At 42.0% G+C, this 22,732-nt stretch overlaps 1 protein-coding gene across 5 annotated transcripts in view; it reads right to left on the bottom strand.

The window, feature by feature from the left end:
- LOC136880952 (formin-2) overlaps nucleotides 1-22,732 on the bottom strand; it is a 351,200-nt gene that overhangs the window by 127,380 nt on the left and 201,088 nt on the right. The window contains exon 1 of one of the 5 annotated variants that reach the window (XM_068229200.1): nucleotides 19,935-20,027. The exons of the other annotated variants lie outside the window; for them this stretch is intronic. Coding sequence (XP_068085301.1) covers nucleotides 19,935-19,956 — 22 coding nt within the window. The 5' untranslated portion in view covers nucleotides 19,957-20,027. Of the gene's footprint in view, nucleotides 1-19,934; nucleotides 20,028-22,732 lie in introns of those variants that run through there. 5 annotated transcript variants of the gene reach the window in all.

Genomic DNA, 22,732 nt, shown 5'->3' with positions numbered 1-22,732 from the left:
GGTTGGGGGGGGGGAGGCAACTTTTTCTTCTTTTGAACCCCCAGTGATGAAAGTCACGCGCCGCCACTGTTGCATTCTACTTTGGTATATTTCAGACGTGAACACAAATTTTGTTGCGAACCCTCTGAAAATTTGGTCACGAGCCGCCGCTGATGGCAGTGCCTTTTATGAATGTTGTTTGCAGAATATGGGACGGTTTCTCTACGGTATACAGTATGTCTATTATTGAGAGAAGGAGAGAATGTATTCCTGGCATCCTATGTGACAACCAAAGTTAGTACATACGGTAAAGGTCCTATAATCCAATTAACCAAGCATGTTCTTATCTGTTGCTTCAGTATACATTGATGTAAGCCGGAAGGCCCCACGTCGATCTCTGTAATTCTTAGGAACAAGATGCCCCAGTTATAGACTGCAATAAATTGAACCGTAAATTGTGCATTACTCATTGAAGGCTCATTTTTTCGTCTATGTTAGGCGAACAAATCAAAACTTGTATCACACTTCTGTGACGCCGCGTTACTGAGATAGCACCTTTACGGACCTTGATTTTGCACTGAACCCTCTTCCATTGTTATCCTAGAATGTCCTACCCGGAACTCTCACTCGTCACATGTCTTTGTTATCGCAGCGGGCAATCGTTACCAGTTATTGAGGACATTCAAACGCATCTGCAATCACACACAGAAGTAGCTGCGGCTGCTACAATAGGTTGAACAAAGTGACTGATTCAAATCCTGATTTTGAATTCGTCAAGCTTATAAAAGACGTTCTGTGGTGAAAATGCGAAAGACGTACAATTTGACTTCACTTTGTCCCGAATGCCTTCATTTAAGTATGTACCTGTCACTTCTTGTGACGTAGAATGCTTAAGCATGTGCTGACAAATAAACAGATGAGTTTAGATCAAGACAATTTGGAAAAATTACGGTAGTTGTTGTACAATGTTTCCAAAGGAACCGAATTTTGATAGTGCATATTTTCCAATTTATTGTGCATGTTGTGCCATATGATAGTGCATGAATGCATGCATATTTTAAGATTTGATAGTGTATGGAAATCCGGGCTCTAGTAATAACTATAACAGATAACTGTTCAATGGTCTGTGCCATTACCATTGGCCCTTTAAATTTAACAGCCTATACATTTGTTGGCAATTTGCGTCAGCTTATCACTAGCATCTATGGTGTAATCGTCAGTTTCCTTGACGTCTACGCGGGCGTCTAGAGCTCGAGTCCCGCCAGCACCACATTTTTACTTTTACTATTCTTCTCGTATTTTTTCCTTTTATTCTACGACAAAATAAAGTGATCTTTTAAACTGTCAAAGTATACGGCAAACTTCTACAATAAATGTGCATTTTTGTCAAAACGACTAATAGTATGAGATGACGATGTTTGTTGTTTAAAGGGACCTAACAGCTAGGTCATCGGCCCCAATAGTAAGTGTACCGGTTGGTACACCTATACACCGCACATTTGAATTTTCCGCCTTAAAGTACTCCTCTACAGCTGAAACTGTGAACTTCAAAACTGAATTAATTCAACCGTTTATCTGAAGATGTCACTGTGTTAATTTCGAATTGTTTTTGTTACTAATTATCAAGAAGTGTGAACATTCTCTCACAGATGTCTCCACCATAAACTATGATCGTGCACCCTGGTGCGAAGTGAAAGAATTTTTCTTGAAGATATTTTGTATTCATAAGTTGTTGTCTTTACTAAATTTCGTTCTTTCGTTGGTGGGTTGGCAATATTAATCCTTTCTTTCCGCCTGTTTTGAATTTACCCAATCAGTAATTTCTGTAATTAATTTCCCTCCAATCACAGGTTTCTTCTTCATTTTTGACTTGTAACTTTTAGCCGACCAATAAACGCATGTGGTTGTGTCTTAATTATTCATGAAAGGTCTCGAATCTTCCATGAGGGTATAAAAGCTGCTGATTTTCTGGTCTCTCGGCGACTCGTACAACATCTAGCTTAGTGTATGGAAGTATAGCAGGAGGCGGGAAGCGCCTCTTTCATCAGTCAGCAGCCCTTCAAAAGGTAATGGCCGTTTAACATCTTTATTTTCGTGCTAGCTCAGCAGTTTAATCCTCGGGGAAGGTCCGAAACCGTTTTGATGTAACCTTTACCATTTCGATGTAAAATTTTCATGTTACTTTAACTGTAAATCGGGGATAGAGAGTGCTTTACCCTCTCGAGCTGCCCTTCATTTTGATCTGAGGTGACTACGTTTTCGTAACCGATTTCCTTCTTCTGAATGTATTAAAATTTTCTTATACGAGTCACCTCCCTAGTGTGGAAATAGCCCCTGTTGAATTGGCCTAGCGCCAATTAGGTTAACTAGCTTTCATGTAGGAGTGCAAGTACTCGCCTCCATTGTCTTTGTATTTTGGGCCATTAACTTAACCCGTTTTGTTTTCCTTCCTGCGAAGGCCCAGTAGATTGGGTACGAGATGCCCCTGTTTATTTTTGTAAGTTGTGCCTCGATGGCAGTTAACTGTAAAGTACGGCGTTGCCTTCAATAGGCTTGAAAAATTGAGGGCGGGTCAGCTCTTTGTTTGTGGTAAAAGTGCCTCTAGGAGGCCCGGTATGGTTTTTGGAGCTTATGCTCCTGGTATGAAGGGGATTTCTTCCCTTTGAACAAATGTGTAATGGTGGGCTTATTGCCCAAGGATTGTGAAATTAGGGGCTCAAAGCCCAGAACTTGTAAAGGTCCCGGAACTGGTGTTTGAGTTTGTAAAATTATACTTGTACCTGATTTTTCATTGTTGTTTCACCTAGTGAAAATTTGTTAAATCTTGTTGTCTATTGAACATATAACCTTTATTGAAATTAATTCATCTTTCGGACTTGTAGTCAGACCCATCCCAGCCCGCACCTTCTTTCATATCTGCTGTTCCACAGATATCTCGGAACAGTAAGAATGCTATTTTTCTTACGTCAATTGATTATAGTATCAAATTTAAACAGGTTCACTGTCTTTATCTCTCCATATCTTACCAAAACTGCAGCAGTGATTAATTTGTGCGTTTTCTAATCCCCATGTGCAAAGAAAAAAACCAGATGTAAGATAAAAGAAAATGGGAGAAGAAAATAAAGAGTAAAATTGAAGAAACTCGATCCCTCGAACGCAAATAACCAACAGGTATGCAGTCTACAAAATTAAAATGGCCATTTTTTCGTTATACAATAAGGGCAAATTGGACAAACCCTCGGACAAGTATCTGTTTATTTTTGAAGTAGATAAACCTCTCGAAGTTGGAACGAAATGTGACCCTTTGTTACGTTGCCTACGTGTCAATTTCGATGTTCCGTTTCAGTCTACCGATTAGCAGAGAAACCGGAAATATATTGGGGAACCTGCCACTGAGATTAATTATATTTTCGCGTAAAAAGCAAAAGTGCCACCAGAGAACTTTTACTAGACAACATCGTACAACATGAAGTACCGAATGGACCTCTTTCAACCCGTCAAAAAACATTTTACGTCTCTCTCTTTCTCTGACAAGGCTCACTGGTCACAAGCCCCTTACAAGAAGTAAGAAACGAAACGAAACACTGATATGATCAGAAGAGGAATAGACTGGGTCCCTTAAGGCATTCATGAGTTGAAAATTTATTTACCTTGCTTTTTTTACAGCAGCCAGTGCGAATAGGACTAACAGTATTATAGGTAGTTATCTTAGCCAGCCTCTGTTCAGACCATAATTAACTCTGCACATGGGCGTTAGGTTGATGAATCATTAAAGAGTAAATTAGACACAACCAGCCATTAAAGGCCGCCTGATATGAGGTGACACTGTTTACAACTTCTGGCTCCGGCTAAACATAAGACTTCTTTGAAGAATACTATTCCCAGCGTGAGGGTAAACAGTAATTTCCATCATATTTATTGAAGGGTCTTTTTGTGAAAAAAATAAACAAGTAATACTATCTCCGAGCAGGCAATGAAGACCCTTGGAGGGGTGAAAGGTTAACGACCTCCACTATCCATAACCTCGGCTCTAAGTGGGATAGAGTGGGTAGGCCAATGTCCGGCAATATTTGCCCCTAGAAATTAACTTGGTGCTCATTTTGGGTGTACTTCAAGTGAACCTGAAAAAGTAAAAAAAACTAATTTCTTAAATGTTTTGAGTTCCTGGCGGAGAATGGAACCCACGTCCGTCCGGGTGAACCGAGCACGCCTTTATCGCCTAGGCTAAACAGCCCCTCGGTGAATAAGCACTTACGTACATTACATTATAATCTCTTACGTCTTTCAGCATCCAGTTATCGTGACTCCGTGAACGAAGTTCGAGCCTCCAAAAAAGTTATTTGCATCCAACACTATACCATCTTCTGTTTCTGTGTTTCCTATTTTCAAATTATAAAATATATAAGGCAATCGTTTTCTATTCTCCATTATTCAATCTGCTACTCTTTGCCTCCTCAACCAAGTCCAATATAATATTGCTTTCCCGTTTCACTAACAACATTAATGTTTCCGAAGACGCTGAGTTGTCGCATTGTCCCGCAGGAGTTATTTTACGTTCCATCATTTTGTCTCACAGTGTCTCGCAGGAATTATTTTGATGATGACGATGATTGTTTTTTAAAGGGGGCTAATATCTACGTGATCGGCCCCTAATGGTACGAAATGAGACGAAATGTGATGACAAATTAGAAGTTCAAAATCCTCCACTGACCAGAATTCAAAACGTGAGGACGAAGAATGAATGGATGAATATGAATTTAAAACAATCAGTGGATCCGACCCACAATGCCTCACATTCACAGAAACTGACGTAAAACAAAAGTATTACCGACCAAGGGATTGCTTCTATAGCATACTACTGAATCGATGATGCTTATAGTCTAAAGGGGTACAAATTCCAAGCCATACGCCCCTCATAAAGGTACTTATCGCTACGAAAATAGAACCATGGTATTTGTCATGTTGCAGTGTCATATTTCGGTACTAATCAAAAGTAGCGTAGACTCGCGGTATTCCACACATGATGGTACTACTCACAGGTAATGAAATTCGCACATGTAATACAGACCTGGGGTGTTTCGCACATTGCGGCGCCATTTACAGGCACGCAAACCTATGGTGTTCATAAAATAAGTGTACTAACCACAGGGTCCCGCACTATCCCGTGGCGTTCCTCATATAGTGGGTACTAATCATAGGCAAGACAGAACCATGGTGTCGCTCATATAGTGGTACTAATTCACAGGTACTGTAAAAGCCGGCAACGCACTCTTTTGCTACTATTCACAAACCTACTTTGTACCTAACACAGTGGTACTACCAGCAAGTAAAAGCGACCCATTGTGTTCCCCGCGTGGTGGTATTAATTACAAGTAGTCGCATGGTTCTAATTCGATCATCCCTTTGTGCCCCTTTTAGTCGCTCTTACGACAGGCAGGGGATACCGTGCGTGTATTCTTCGTCTGCGTCCCCCACCCACAGAGGGTTGTGTGTTTGGTCCGCGAGAGGTATTTCATTTCCCTCAAGTCCGTCGGCAAGGCGGTTAGGACCCCCCTATCCGCCACCTGGGACGCGCTACGTGGGAGTATCACCTCTCCCCCTGCTACGCCAGCGTAGGGGAATTCTTTTACGTGCCATCATTTTGTCCCTCATGAGTTCTTACGTACTGGTAAAAAAATATACCAAGGTGTATGAGGAACTTGAACGGGTTGTAGAGTTGTTAAATTCAAATTTCAACTCCATGTTATAAAGAAGCACAAAACAAAAAAATCATAAATTAGGCAAAATATCAAACTTGCAACAGGACCAGACACAGATCATTTTACGCCCCTCACTGCGAGAAACAATACTCTATCAGTCTGAGTAAACCGAACACAACATTTTAAGGCCCTAAAATCAACAGTTTCCAAGACTGATCAAGGAATGGTCAGCCTAACCATCGTAACGCTAACTTAAAATATCTCATTCAACTTTCCCTCTAGTTCTGTTAAGAGTGCGTGACCCCACACCCCACGTTCACAAAAAATGGTGGAGCTAACTTGAACAGCCTCCCGTAAGTCCAACTCCTCGTCCTCGTCGTGCGAGGTGGGCAACGGGATTGCCTGTAAGGGTAATGTACAGCGGGGACTGTGTGTGCCCCAGAACCCTTCAGGAGCCCTGAAAAGTGACGGCTAACGGGGCTCTGGCGGTATCCTCAATGGCAGATGCAGCGGAGATGGAGACCTTTGGAACGGCAAATCTGGCAGAAGAGGTAACCCTCTTCCCGTGGGATTAAAGAAATAGGGGGAAATCACTGCATTGTAGTGAAAAGTGATCTTCAAAGGGTAAGGGAGACAACCCCTACAGAAAAAGGCAGGCTTGGAGGCTCAGGTGACGGCCCCTCCACCAAGTTCGGGTGCTGTGGGCTTAAATCTTAAATCCAATTATTAAAGAAACTGAAGTGAAACGAAACCGGATGGATAACTCGATGACGAACTTTGGCCCGAAACGGAAAATGAGAAGACTTGGAAGGAAGTTAAAGCATTGGCAAGTCGACGACCACAATGGAGACGCTTCACGGATGCCCTGTGTTCCAGTGGGAACGAGAGGAATTAAGTCAAGTAACTTGAACAACTGCGTTATTTTGTGTTGCCATCTCTCGACGACCACAAAAACGCTTCTTTAAGTCTTCAAGGCATGCTATGATACAGTAGCTTACTTTAGAGCTGGATTTTTCTCTGTGATACAATCCCATACAATCTAGTAATTCTGGAAAATTAACCTCAATTCCATGAATGAGTATGGAATGATTGTTTTCAGTTGCGGATTACTTGCTTCAATCGTATGTAGCATAGTTTTGCATTCCTATTTGTTTCTTCATTCTAAAACGATGCATTTTTTTTTTTACGTGCTGGTTTATGAGATTATAAGCAAATACAGTAGAGACAATACACGACACTGAGCGAGATATCGAGGGACAGCTATTGGAGCACACTCTAGCGGATAGACCTGAACGGTACTGATTCTGTCATAAGAGCACGTGTATTTTTGTGTGAAGTTTTTGGTGTTATTTATGCGTTTTCAGTGAGTTGACATAATTAAATAGTAGCGTGTGTCATTCCTTGATATCTCCTCTCAACATGAGGGGAAAGGTATGTGCTGTGTTTGGCTGCAGTAATTACGAAGTAGAGAAAAATGCGCGCTCGTTCTTCAGGTTCCCTCGTGAAAAGAACATGTAAGTAATATTGTGTTTGCATATATATTCTTCCAGTGACAGAGATTTTTATAGTACTTCATAATCTTCTGACCTGCTCGACCCATGTTTTAACGGGCTTAAAATACAATACGCATATTTTATTGTATAGTGCAGCAGTTAACCTTCAATACCGATGTGTTGTTGTAGGTGTGATCTGTGGGTTTTGAAATGTCACAGAAGCGATTTGGATAAAGTGTACAAGAAAGAAGGGACGTTACGCTTGTATAAGAATTATAAGATCTGTTCAGATCATTTCCAGGCCAGCGACTTTAGAAATCCTCGACTATACAGCCAAGGGTATGTTACATTTTTACTCTAATTGTACGTAAATATTCCTCAAAGCATCACTATCGACAACATTTTCAAACTTTTCTTTCTTTTATCCCTCTTCTCAGATTAAAGCCGAGATTTTATCGATTTTCTTTCTGTTAGTAGGCTTCATGTTAAGAGGAAAATTGTCCAGCTATTAAATGTTAATTCATTGCATCATATGTGTAAGGAATGTGCCGATATTTTTATTGACAAGTGTCTTAATGTGATGATACAATGTTTTTACATGAGGAAAAAAGACAAATCCAACCATAAGATTTCAGGCAGGTATGCTAAAGCTAAAAAAGTAATGCATAAATGAAAGATCAAGCCATTTCATAGCAGTCCATTTCACACCTTGTTTATATGTCTAATTTCAGTCTTTGAATAATAACCTTTTAAATAATTCTTCATTCATTTATCCAGAATTGCTTTAGCAAGTTCGAAGTTAATATCTCAATACCACTTTCTTTCTAGACGTAATTTATTTATCCATTTCCGTATATACATTTCCATTGATATTTGAATTTAGCGCGATTTGTTCAGGTCAAGTCACTAGGAGCGCCACCGTCGAATTGTCTCCCATTTTAGCAAGGCGAAATCCGTAAGTGTCGTGTATTGTCTCTACTGTATTTGTTATAAGCATTCGCGATGACTGTAAATAAGGCTCTAGGACAATGATTGAAAGTAGCAGGGATTAATTTCGAAACTCCACGTATCTCTCATGGTCAATTTTACGTAGCTTGCTGCAGGGTTCTCCAAATAATGCGACACGTTTGTTTATCTACAGCAATGGATTAATGATTTCGCAGTTACGAATGATGTACAAAGTTAACGAATCGATATGAAATGAATATACGTCATTCGCCACCAATGACAATCGCTCCCAGTACATTAGAGCGTGACTCACTGTCCGGATCCCCCCTCCCCTGAGACAATGACCGCTGGAATAATCACGGGAACTTCCACAGGACTATATCTTTCATTCCAAAAATTGACCTGCCTGCTAGCCCCACTTCCCTCATTTTAGCTCCGAGTGTCATAGTGTTCTGGTCATATTTATTTAGTGCATTCTAATTGTGCTTAATATGGAAGTTTCAACGAACAGCCACGGCAAATTCTAACCTAACCTAACCTAACCTAACCTAACCTAACCTAACCGGAACACATCTGATGGAGTCGCAGAGTCAGTGTAACACTTTCCCCGAACGTAGCTGGCCTGCCGAAAATAGCTGGATTTAAATAGTAAAGAGAGATGGTGGGGAAAAACTTCAGCAATACTCTTGAATTAGAACAGACTCTTCTGGGGGTGATTATTACACATTTTAAGTTGGGAGCGATTGACACTAGTGGCGACTGACAGGGCACCTATGAAACAATTCCCAATAATTTCCTAAAATGACCAAATTTAGGAACGTGTGATAATTATTGTATTATGATCCCTACATCTCGGAAACTTGTGAATCTGCGCCCTCAAAATTGTGGGAACATCCACTCCTTGATATGTTCTATCGAATGATCTGGGTCTGGATTGGAAACTAAATTGACACTTTCGTCACAGTTCCTTGTCAAGAGTCTAGCGTTTTACCGTCTGATCCACTCAACCCGGCCCAACCGAGTGCATTAGCACAAGCGACTCCCTCAAGCGTGCATAGAAATGGTGTTCCGACATAAACACTCAACACTGCCCACTCCAGTACTGCAAAGGAAGGGAGGGAGGAGGTAGAGTCGAAGGCCGCTCCAGCACTGAAAAGGAGAAGAGAAGTGAACAGGTAGTGCTGAAGGCAGAGTGTGTGTATTGCTATACATCCACCACTGTGACCATTCCGGTCACAACAGTCTTGTAGCGGGCTGTCTACATTCAGCAGTGCATTAAGTGAGCAGGTGAGGGGACGCTATGCTTTGTTTATATCGGGACACCATTTCTGTGCACGCGTGTACCTTAACGTTTGAGGGCTAGGGAGGTTGACGCTGTACAGTGTGTGCGCGGGACTGACCGTCACTACTCTCTTTCGCTGCGGCTGTGGCACTGGGTTGCCGACCGTGTCTTTTTAGCCGACATTACAAACCATTTGAGTGATTTAAATGTTTCCTTTTAAGCAAAAATATGTTGATTGGTGCTATATGGGATAGAATTCTTGCTTTTAAGATGGGACTTTCTTTCTTTTTCTTTCTTTTTTTCTTTTTTCTTCTTCTTTCTTCCTTTCTTTGTTCAAAAAACAATTACAGGAGAAGGAATTTCCATCTTTAAAACCATGTAACTTGTCCGATTGTAACTCAGATAGTAACTGTGAAGCCCTTAAATAATTCGACGATGGTTTAGAAATATCAAAGAAATATCGTCTGAATTAAACATTTTATGACGTAATTTTCTGTAAATTTTGAGTTGACTCAATTTCGAAGAGGAATTTTTTAAAAATACTGGTTTTTACGTTTCCGTTTTCGGAGACGCCGAGACGCCGGAATTTAGTCCCTCAGGAGTTCTTTTACGAGCCAGTAAATCTACCAAAATGAGGCTTACGTACTTGAGCATCTTCAAATACCACCGGACTGAGCCAGGATCGAACCTGCCAAGTTGGGATCAGAAGGCCAGTGCCTCAACCGTCTGAGCCACTCAGCCCGGTCCACAACAAGTTTCGTTTCATTTTATAAGAGCTTGAAACAAAAATAGTTCACGTGTATCAAAGTTACTATGTTTTGCTCTCCAATAGCTTTGCGAGCATATATACTGTCATGAACCTGAATAAGAGTAGGCCTAAAACTAATTTATGTCTGTCCGATGTCGCGTTGGAAGCAGGTTTACGCATTCATTCTGCTCAAACAATTTTCCATGACTCACATCACTACGTTGGTCAGAGCCATCGCGCCATCCTCTCACTGCTGGGTTCTGTGGTTCAAATCCCGGTCACTCCGTGTGAAATTTGTGCTGAACAAAGCGGAGACGAGACAGGTTTTTCTCTGGAGCCCCAACTGTCCTTGGCCAAGGACGGGGGACTATCCACTTGGAATAGCCTGCCCTACACTCCTCCATGACCCCACCTACTAGTCCTACTACTACTTCACCTTATTTCCATTCCCTTATCTTCCGAATATCATCGGTCTGTCAAAATAATCATCTTTCATTAAGTCCCTGACATGCCCGCTATCAGTTCTGTAAACCAAGGCTTCCAGAAAGCATTATTTTGCCAACTTCGGTGTGTTTCTATGAAAGATTACTGGCTTACCCACGTATAATCCCACGGCCTCGATCACAACACATTGCAGATGCCCGTTCTGATTCCATCTTATGATGCTTGTTTATTGTTTAAAGCCTAACATCTAGGTCATCGGACCGATCTCATCTTATCCTGAACTTATGACTACGATAGGAATATATTATAACCGAACCGCTTTATATTATTTTGATCTAATTAATTTGGTTCTTGTCAGCAGGACATCGCTGTATCACCGACCGAGAAAATTTATCTCTACTGATGGATTAACATCGTTAACATCCAACGGTTCAACACAATCTTTTGATACCCACCAGGCAAAGGTCGTCAAGTAATGGTCTAAAATAGGCATTGTTATATTCAATCTCCTTCTGAGACCGGTGAGAGCTAACGGTGGTCCGTAAAGGGAGAAACCTCACCATGATTCCCCATCACTAGTGAAGTTGCTATTTACTATTATTATCTGACTGTTGTCAGCCTCCGTAGCGTAATGGCTTGCGCTATTGCCTGCCGTTCTCAGAGGCCCGGTTCGATTCCCAGTACTGCCAGAAATTTAAGAACGGCAGGAGGGCCTCTCCGGAGGTCACACGCCATTTATTTATCTGAATATTGTGTTGCAATCTGCATTGCCACCCATACGATGAAGCCACCCATATGGTTTCACTTACCGGCACATCTTGAGGTTATCTTCAAGCTCGCACGTCGGCAGAATTTTTCGTGATTTATGAGAAGTTGAGCTGTAGCCAACTTTCTTATTGCTGTATCGTCACTACTGCTACTACTACTTTCTTAGAGTTATCCCAGTTACTTAGCCGCTGCACTCTACTCCAACCTTACAAGGAGGGACGTATACACCATTGTATGTTTCTGTGGCGGTTATTAGTGAGGTGTGTGTATTAAGATGAACACAACTGCGCAGCGCACCCCCCCCCTCCCACCTGAGCGACAGAAATTAACCAGACATGTTTAAAATATTCGAGCTGTCCTGGTATCGAACCCAAAGTCCTCTGAACCGAAGGCCTGCACGCCAAGCAGCAGGAGGAAAACTTTCTTCAGCTTATCCCAGGTACATATGTGATCGCCGGAGTTTTAAGACAGGATGCCCATTCTGATGCCACGTGATATTTCCAGTCAAAATTCCAACCCGAGATCGATAGGAATTGAATCTCAGCCAGCTGGGTGAAAAGCTAGCAGATAAGCCAAAGTGAAAACAACGCAACCCCCTCCCATGCCGCAATAGCCCCGAAGGGCCATGGCCTACCAAGGGACCGCTGCTCAGCCCGAAGGCCTGCAGATTACGAGGTGTCACGTGGTCAGCACGACGGATTCTCTCGACCGTTATGATTGGCTTTCTAGACCGGGGCAGTCGTCTCACCGTCAGATAGCTCCTCAATTGTAATCACTTAGGCTGAGTGGACCTCGAACCAGCCCCCGGATACAGGTAAAAATCCCTGGCCTGGCCGGGAATCGAACCCTGAGCCTCCCGGTATGATGCAGGCACGCTACCCCTACAACGCGGGGCTGGCAAAAACGCACCCCATTCCCCCATTATTATATCATCACTACTGGTATCAATCAGTCATCAATGAACTGCATTTAGGGCTGTCTCTCAGGTGGCAGATGCCCTACCTGTTGTTTACTTAGCCTTTCCTTAAACGTTTTCAAAGAACTTGGAAATTTACCAAACATTCCCTTGATAATGTATTCCAATCCTGCATTCCTCGTCCTATAAATGAATATTTGCTCCTAATTTGTCCTCTTGAATTCCGGCTTTATCTTCATAGTATAATCTTTCCTACTTTTAAAAGCTCTGCTCAAGCTTATTCGTCTACTTATGTCACTCCACGCCAACTCACCACTGACAGCTCGAAACATACCACATAGTCGAGCATCTCCTCTCCCTACCCCCAAGTCTACCCTGCCCAAACTTTGCAACATTTTCATAACACTACTCCTTCGTCGGAAATCACCCAGAACAAACCGCGCTGCTTTCCTTTGGATCTTTTCCAGTTCTCGTACCAAGGAGCCCTGGTGAGGGTCCCGTACACCAGAACCATACTCAAATCAAAAAATCAAATCAAAATCTCTTTATTTGCAAATGAGGTGTCTACCTCGGTGGCAAATGGTACACTAAAATACATTATTGTCAAGCACTAAATATTAAATTAAAAGAGAAGAAAATTTTCCTACAATACAATATTATACAATTTACGCTAACAATTTTTTCTATTAAACACACAGGTCATCCTTAATAAATTTATATTGTTTATAAAATTCTACTTATAATATCTCCTGTACTACTTACAAATATAGTCAACTGATATACAGTATGTGGAATTACTTCAAATGATACTGTACAACTGGTATAAGATTAAAATTTACATTGCATTTATTTACTCTTTTTTTTACCCATTCTGGAACCTAAGTAGCATAACGACCTGCTACGTCTTAACCAGGGCCCCTTCTGCCACCACTTTTCAGAGTTCCTACTCTAATTGGGGTCTTACCAGAGACTTATATGCCCTCTCCTTTACATCCTTACTATAACCCCTAAATACTCTCATAACCATATGAAGAGATCTATAACCTTTCTTAACAACCTCGTTAATATGATTACAACAGTTGGAAAACATAAATCTATCAAATTACTTAATTCTGTTCCTTTCTACCACAATTATTTTATTTTATTTTAGAACTGTAAGGCTAATATCAAGGAAGAAGAATAGTGCAGTAGCATGGATGAATAATGTACTTAATAGCCCAGGCATTCGCTTCATTAAAAGGAACATCCCCACCCCTACGTCGTGCATCATCAACCAACAAACTCCATGTGTAAACAGATAAATAAACGGCCTCTTTTACTGAAAATAATGAATAGCCTAGTCAGTTTTTCATGGCCCTTTCCAAGACACTCGCTATACAGCTAATTAATAATTGACATGTCTACTAGCAATAATTGTAAATGTGGATGAAGTATGTTCTTTGGCAGCTGCCTTGGGATTGAGAATAGATGGCTAGAAAACAAGAACGCCTCAGCACCTCATGGAAATTTATAAATTCCTTGCTTTTTCAACGAGCTTCACAAATTTAAAAAGTTTCCTACGAATGCACACTCCTGAGGAGGAAAGTTAATGTTACATTTGCAGCAGACAGTACGTGTAGCTGAAGCCATGTGTGGAGTGTTCAACCCGTCAGACCTACACAAACTGGCTACGTCACGCCCGAAGGAATTGCATAATTCTCTACTGCCAAGTCGAGGCGAGGAGGTATACGCATGCTCTGTTCCATCGCTGAAAAAGAACGTGGGTTTCCTCCATAGCCGGGCTACAACAGTTTGCTGGGAAAGTACACAATACGAATCAGCCCCAGCCAATTAACTAATACGCATGTGAATAATTCGCTTGGAAAAGTTCCAAGATTGCGATTTTTCTTTTTTAAGTTTAAAAATATGAGCTACATTAGCTTTTACCCGCGTCGACCAGATGTTGCGAATCCAAGCAACCGTGTCCTTTGAATTGCGGGAAAATATGGAAAATATCACCAAGTGGGACACACAAGTGAACCAGTGTTAGCTACACTGCAGTGAAATTAATTCGAATAAACTCTGACTTCGGGATTTGAACCAGGGAACCCAGCGATGAAAGGCCGGCGCGTTGTTGCCTGAGCCACGGAGGCTTTCAATATTAATTACTGTATTTCTGAAAACATAACTTAAAATGGTATTATTTGACATCTTTAAAATTATCGTTTGTAGAAAAAATATAATTACAGACCACTTCATCATCTTGGTATTTCGTTTATTTATGTGTGTATTTATTTAATTATTTATTTATTTAATTATTTGATTATTTATTTAATTCTTTATACTGCTAACTGAAGTATAAATCACCGGGCGAGTTGGCCGTGCGGTTAGGGGCGCGCGGCTGTGAGCTTGCATCCGGGAAATAGTGGGTTCGAACACCATTGTCGGCAGCCCTGCAGATGGTTTTTCCGTGGTTTCCCATTTTCACAAGAGGTAAATGCTGGGGCTGTACCTTAATTAAGTCCAGGGCAGCTTCCTTCCCAGTCCTAGACCTTTCCTATCTCTTCGTCGCCATAAGACCTATCTGTGTCGGTGCGACGTAAAGCCAATTGCAGTATAAATCTGTTATTGAGGTATATCTGGAATTAGCACCATCTGTTTCCTGGCATGATTGTAATTCCCCTGTGAGTGGGGGCGGTAGAATAACAAGCACGGTAGCCCATGCCTGTCGTAAGAGGCGACTAAAAGGGACGCCAGGGACTCTCAAATTGGGTTGGCGCCCACGGAGACCTGAGCTCATTCCTGGCACTGCTTCCACTTACTTGTGCCACGCTCCTCACTTTCATCTATCCTATCCGACCTCCCTTGGTCAACGCTTGTTCTTTTCCGACCCCGACGCTATTATGTTGCGAGCTCTAGTGAGTCTTTGATTTTCATGCCCCTCGTGACCCTTGTTCTCCATTGGCCGATACCTTCATTTTTCGAAGTGTCAGATCCCTTCCATTTTTTTCCTCTGATTAGTGTTATAGACCTATAGAGGATGGTTGCCTACCTGTACTCATTCTTGAAATAATAATTACCACAGGATCTTTTCCTCCAGCTGCCTGTTATTCAGTTCTCAATCCTCGATGGACCAAAGAGTTTCCATCGTATTTCTCTCTTCTTTCTTAATCCGGTTACCCTCCAGTGTTGGTTTTTCCCTCGGACTCTGCGAGGGATCCCACCTCTACCGCCTCAAGGGCAGTGTCCTGGAGCGTGAGACTTTGGATCGGGGGAGAACCAGTACCTCGCCCAGGCGGCCTTATATGCTGTGCTGAACAAGGGCTTTGTGGCGGGATGTGAAGATCGTAAGGGATAGACAAGGAAGAGGGAAGGAAGCGACCGTGGCCTTAAGTTAGGTACCATCCCGGCATTTGCTTGGAGGAGAAGTGGGAAACAACGGAAAACCGCTTCGAGGATGGCTGAGGTGAGAATCGAACCCCGTCCACTCAGCTGACCTCCCGAGGCTGAGTGAACCCCGTTTCATCCCTCGCACCACTTTTTAAATTTCGTGACAGAGCCAGGAATCGAACCCAGGCCTCCTGGTGTGGCAGCTGATCACGCTAACCACTACACCACAGAGGCGGACATGGTTTTCATTTCTTTCATTTTTTCTTTCCTTCCTTTCTTTTCTTTTTAGAATTTGCTTTACGTCGCTCCGACACAGATAGGTCTTATGGGAACGACAGGATAGGAAAGGGTTAGGAGCAGAAAGGAAGCGCCCGTGGCCTTAATTAAAGTACATCCCCAGAATTTTCCTAGAGTGAAAATGGGAAACCACGGAAAACAATCTTCAAGGCTGCCGACAGTGGGATTCGAATGCACGATGACAGCTACGTGCCTCAAACCACGCTGCCACTCGCTCAGCCTTTTCATTCCTTCGTTGAACATGGTCATACCATTTAAGCTGTTCAGTATCCAGTCTCTCTGTGGTCTCAGAGACGCCTGTTGATCCTCCTACACGTTCGTTCTAGAGCCGATCGCTGGTGGTCATACCCACTGGTCAGCGTAGCAACATGCATTTGCTGATTGCATCCGGCTAGCCTTGTCCATGTCTTGACAATGTATGTCATTGCGGGTCTCACCACTGACTTTCAGGATCTTTCCTTTCAGTCTAGCCGGGGTTCTTTTGTCACATAGTAGGTACCCTGGTCACAGACTTCACTTCATTCACCCATCTAACATCAAGGCGACACTCCGGAGATAAAAATCGATATTTTGGTCATTTTGATGAAATTTTTTAATAACAAAAATTGAAAGGATTGAGTTCCTTTCTCCTTGTCACGAAGTTATTCCGCTGAATTAAAAAAAATTATCACAGTAATAATGCTTTGTTTGCCAATTGTCATTTTACATTTTTATCCCATTTTTCCCCAAAATATTCATCCAAATGTAACCAAATTTGTATGGTATATGTATCACAGCTATATTACGAAACCTGCGTATGGAATTTTTGATTGTAGAATTTTTTCAAGTAGTAGGGATTTTTTTTTTTTTTTTTTTTTGCTATTTGCTTTACGTCGCACTGACACAGATAGGTCTTATGGCGACGATGGGATAGGAAAGGCCTAGGAGTTGGAAGGAAGCGGCCGTGGCCTTAATTATGGTACAGCCCCGGCATTTGCCTGGTGTGAAAATGGGAAACCACGGAAAACCATCTTCAAGGCTGCCGACAGTGGGACTCGAACCCACTATCTCCCGATTACTAGTAGGGATTTTTAGGTCCAAAATTTTAGAACGTAAAGTGTACACAAACTTTAGTACGAAATATGAATATAAATATATAAATTATGTACAAAAAATCGATACGTATGGCTTTAAAAAAGTATTATCTACCTAATTACGAATTTACATTAACATGTTAATTACATTTCAAGAAAAAATGGAAATAAAATTTTCCAAAAATATTTTGGAAAGAAGTGTTCGTGATATCTCTACTTTTATGTAGGTGACATTCCCACAAAGTTACGTGAAAATCCATGCATTAGGTAAAATATCTTTATCTCCGGAGGGTCGCCTTAATTCAATGTTCCACGTCAGCATTGAGTGAAAAAATATCCACAGCCTGTTTCCTGTCATTTGACGGGGTCGGGAATGGAATGAATGAAGCCCACATCCAGCGGCAAGAATAGGAATTGTGCCGGCTGCCGAAGCATGTCGTACTCCTCTGGGGCAATTATTAATAACTGATGGATGAAATGAAATGATATTGAAGAGTGTCGCTGGAATGAATGATAACAGGGAAAACTGGAGTACCCGGAGAAAAACCTGGCCCGCCTCCGGTTTGTCCTGCACAAATCTCACATGGAGTGACCGGGATATGAACTACGGAACCCAGTGATGAGAGGCCGGCGGCTGCCGTCTGAGCCACGGAGGCTATTCACGTCAGCATCTACTGCCTAGCCAAAATGGTGTAAGCATGTTCGAGTCCCCCAGAAGGACGTGGGTTCGATTCTCCGCCAGGAAGTCGGCTTACATTACATTCCTCCAGCGATTTTCATGGTCAATACAGAAATGATTTTGTTTTAAAATTATTATTAAATAGACAAACTGAACAAAAATCTCATCAGCAATATAAAAAAGTCTTCCTTTTTGCGAAAATATGGAGATTTTTTTCCAGAAGTAGAAGAAGGTGTGTTATCAGATCCCTGTAGAAGACCACCGTGGCTACAACGGCAACATTTATGAAGAAAAATGGCCCGTAATCCATGACAGTCATATCTGTGTCGCACATGTGGAGTTGGCTCTGTTTTACAGCCAGATGCCCTTCCTGACGCCAGCCCTATGTGGAGGGATGTAATCGCTATTGCGTGTTTCTGTGGTGTTGGTAGTGTGATGTGTTGTCTGAATATGAAGAGAAAAGTGTTGGGAAAAACACAAACAACCAGTCCCCGAGCGGGAAGAACTAATCACACGCGATTAAAATCTCCGACCCCGCCGAGAACCTCTGAACCGAAGGCCTCAACGCTTACCAGTCAAGAAGCCGGACAATACAGTAATACAACAATTACTTACATACTAATAATATTTAGTTCCAAACAGTAGTGGCGATTGGGGGAGTGGGCGGGGAGGGAGGGGCAGTGCCCCTTCCCCCCTACTTTGTGGATAAAACATTACATTTTAATTCCCTTTTAGCCGGCTGAAACTAAGAATTATAGGAATTATTTAAAAAAAAAAAAGCAATTTGTACAAGCCCTGTTGTCTGTTCTTTCCTTCTTTCTGACTCCTCGATCCTGGCTCAATCCGGTGGTATTTGAAGGCGCTCAAATACGTCAGCCTCGCGTCGGTAGATTTACTAGCACTTAAAAGAACTCCCGCGTGACAAAATCCGGCACGTCGGCGTCTCCGAAAACCGTTAAAAACGTAGTGGGGCGTAAAACCAACAATATTATATTAATTCTTTCCTTTATTTTCTTTAATTATTAACAAAATTATTGGCGGAAATACGCACAAAATATCGTTCGTCGTGACTAACCTATTTGTATAGCACCACAGCAAGTAGTGGAGACTTTGCATGTGCTATGCGTATGGCTTTTTTTCTTTTTGCTAGGGGCTTTACGTCGCACCGACACAGATAGGTCTTATGGCGACGATGGGATAGGAAAGGCCTAAGAGTTGGAAGGAAGCGGCCGTGGCCTTAATTAAGGTACAGCCCCAGCATTTGCCTGGTGTGAAAATGGGAAACCACGGCAAACCATCTTCAGGGCTGCCGATAGTGGGATTCGAACCTACTATCTCCCGGATGCAAGCTCACAGCCGCACGCCTCTACGCGCACGGCCAACTCGCCCGGTCGTATGGCTTTTAGTGCCGGGAGTGTCCGAGGACAAGTTCGGCTCGCCAGATGCAGGTCTTTCGATTTGACTCCCTTAGGCGACCTGCGCGTCGTGATGAGGATGACATGATGATAAAGACGACACATACACCCAGTTTCAGTGTCAGCGGAATTAACCAATTATGGTTCAAATTCCCGACCCTGCCGGGAATCGAAACCAAGACCCCTGTGACCAAAGGCCAGCACACTAACCATTTAGCCATGGAGCCAGACGCATGTGCTATGAGGAAGGGTAACAGAGTTACATACAGTATTTTACCAAGGTCATGGACACTGAGATGTGATTCATCCGCTTCCCGCGCGCATTCGTCAGTCTCTTTCGAGTTTGTTTGTTTGTTTGTTTGTTTGTTTGTTTGTTTGTTTGTTTGTTCGTTCGTTTGTTCGTGTGTGCGTTTTTAAAATTTTATAATCACACCGTGCTCCTATTTAATTGAAATTCATGTGTAATATTGGTCCTTTTGTGAAAGTTTTTGTGTTGTATTGAATCAAAATCTCAAAAAGTATCATAACCGCACTTCCGTTGGAAAATTGCTAACCTTTTCGTTGTCTGTACATCCCCCGCCCCCAGCACTTCTAATTCCCAATCGCCACTACAGAATTCAAAGTCAGTTTCATGGTCAGATAGGTTTTTATATGAACTATTATCTCATGAACAAGTACCTCCAATTACAATAATGTGGTGAAATGAAAGGAAATCTTTGGTAAGACTTACAACGGTGCGCGACTCCTATAGTTTGTAGGATCGGCAACCCTTTTAACACAGATCAATGCGTCATAGAAAAGCAAGGAAACCACGTGTTTCATACCTGTTACAGGATCAAGAGCCATTCACTGAATCCACTGTCAGTTCTCTTGCATTGATGCTAACGATTGCACCCTAACCGTCAAGTGGATTACAATAAACACCAATAACAGTTATTTCTTTTAAACTGAGAAAAGAGTCACTATTCTAGACAACAGGAGAGCTGCCATGTTTACGTTGACCACACTATGGGAGTCAGAGAGTACAGCATTTCCAGTCAGTGGCGCGCTTGCATGGCATTATAATGAACTTATTCAAAACTTCTACAGCATTTCGATACCGGTGATGAACTTTCCAGTTTCTAGAAAGTACTGCATATTCGTCAATGCTTAGTATTTATTTATTTATTTATTTATTTATTTATTTATTTATTTATTTATTTATTTATTTATTTATTTATTTATTACAGCGTTAAATATGCAAGTGTGTCTGGATTAATATGCGCCTCTAGTCCTCCACAATCTTCGTTTTCCAACTAGGTATTTTTTATTCCTAGTGGTTCAATGTTGCAGTAACACATCGAAGGCCGGGCTGAGTGGCTAAGACGGTTAAGGCGCTTGCCTTCTGACCCAACTTGGCAGGTTCGATCCTGGCTCAGTCCGGTGGTATTTGAAGGTGCTCAAATACGTCAGCTTCGTGTCGGTAGATTTACTGGCATGCAAAAGAACTCCTGCGGAACTAAATTGCGGCACCTCGGCGTCTCCGTAAACCGTAAAAGTAGTTAGTGGGACATAAAGCAAATAGCATTATTATGTATATTTAAGCTCTTCAGTCTTTAGGCTTTTTCAATCGTGAAATTACCAGCGTTTCGCCCCAGTGTAGCAATGGGCTCATCAGTTGGAATGCTACACCTTTCCAAGACGCTAGTGCGCAGTTGAGACACCACTACAAGCCTCTTATGTAGGACAATGTAGTGACAGTGTACTAGGGGAAGCATGTGCCTCCACTTGTATAAATGCCTGCCTTTGGCCTATATAAAAAATAAGGCTCTAGAAGGGAACCATGATTTAATTTAATCGACTACAAATGTTTAAAAAATTTAAGCTCTTATGGGCCGGTTCTACCATCTGCTGGTAAAGTGGCTGGCAGCTGCCCGGGAGGTAAACTACCTGGAGGTGTAAATCGGCTGGTACTTTGGCTTGCGTCCAACCACCTCCGTGCAAGCGCTAGGTAGCTACCCGGAGCTTTTAGAGTTTCTTTACGAAAGCTTGACGTATAAAATGTGTTCCCTCCGCTACCGATGCGAGAGGATGGTGTGACCGTTGCAACTAAAGGGAAGCATTAATGTTCAAAATCCTACAATACAATATCGATCACTGTTACAGTATACTGCTTTTTTCAGTATACTAAGCTAATTTGAGTTGCATATCACCAGAAATACAGCTAATAATGTTCAGCTCTCAGAACTTGCCCGGCAGGTAAAGTCTTATCGGGCCCTCGAAGTGGCCGAGAAATTACGCGCCGGGTAACGACGATTTATGCTGCCGATAGCACTACCTGGGAGTGGTCGGACGGAAACATCCTTTTACGCGGAGGGCAAATTACACGCTACTTTACCAGTAGGTGGTAGAACCGGCCCTAAGTCTGGTAATTTCACGATTGAAAAAGTTTAAAACTTAAGAGCTTAAATGTTTTTAACATTTGCAATTGATGAAATTATGGTTTCCTTCTAGGAACCTTGTTTTTTAACATTATTATTATTATTATTATTATTATTATTATTATTATTAACACATCGAAGGTGTTCGGCGATACAAGGAAGGGAAAGGGCTAGGATTTGGAAGGCAGTGACCGTGGCCTTAATTAAGGTATAACACCAGAATTTGTCTGGTGTTAAAATAGAAAACCACGGAAAGCCAACTTCAGGGCTACCGAACCCACTATCCTCCGAATGCAAGTTCACAGCTACGCGACCCTATACACACACCCAGCTCGCTTGGTGCAACTAGCTATGTTGCCTTGTTTAGTTTTATACCTCGTAATCTTTAAAGACAGAGTCTAACCACTAACGTCTTGGTCTTCCCATGTTTCTCTTACCCTCCATGGCAGAGTCCATTATTCTCCTAAGTAACCTATTAGCCTCACATGATCACACTAATGCCGTGACATTAAATGACTTCAAAATTATCGAGAATCCATTCGAAAGGATAGAGCGGAGTGTTCGAATTTTTAAAAAAATCCAAAATCACGAATGCTGATTGTCAAAATGCCTTTCGGCTGGGTACCTAAAATACGGCAGCCGAGCGTCGAGAGGAGCGTTTCGCGAATTGAGTGCCAGCCGAGCACATATAATGCCCCAGTGGCGTAAAATGATTCAGGACTGATGGATATATCCCTGATCAACCTAGTGATTATGAAGAGGATCCAGTGCACCCATGCGAAGTTCCTACGGCTTTGCGCGGTACAAATTTACATTTAACTTTCACCCGTGATATTGACATCGATCTCTTTCAAAGTTTTATGTTACTTCTCATATCGGAGTCCCACTATACATCGACTGAAGATGTGTACATTTGCTTAGAATCAATTTATATATAAAGTAAGAGTTTTGTCTGTACATTGCTCAGAATTTAAAATTAATGTTATTTCTCTACCGGTTGTGTCCACAGTAACAAGGAAATGCACTTGTTTATTTTCTGTAATTTTTGTCTGTCTGTCCGCGCATCACGAGAAAATGGTTGAAGAAAATTGAATGAAAATCGGTATGGGAATCAGGTACTACAATCTAGGCTATACATGATTGTATTCACCCTGAGTGAAATTATAGTTTAGGAGAAGGCTAAAATTTAATTCTCAAACATC

This window comes from Anabrus simplex, chromosome 9, assembly GCF_040414725.1.
Source record: "Anabrus simplex isolate iqAnaSimp1 chromosome 9, ASM4041472v1, whole genome shotgun sequence".
In the NCBI taxonomy this organism is placed as follows: domain Eukaryota; kingdom Metazoa; phylum Arthropoda; class Insecta; order Orthoptera; family Tettigoniidae; genus Anabrus; species Anabrus simplex.
Note: the sequence above shows the minus strand (reverse complement) of the source record. Positions and strands in the feature narration are given on the sequence as shown.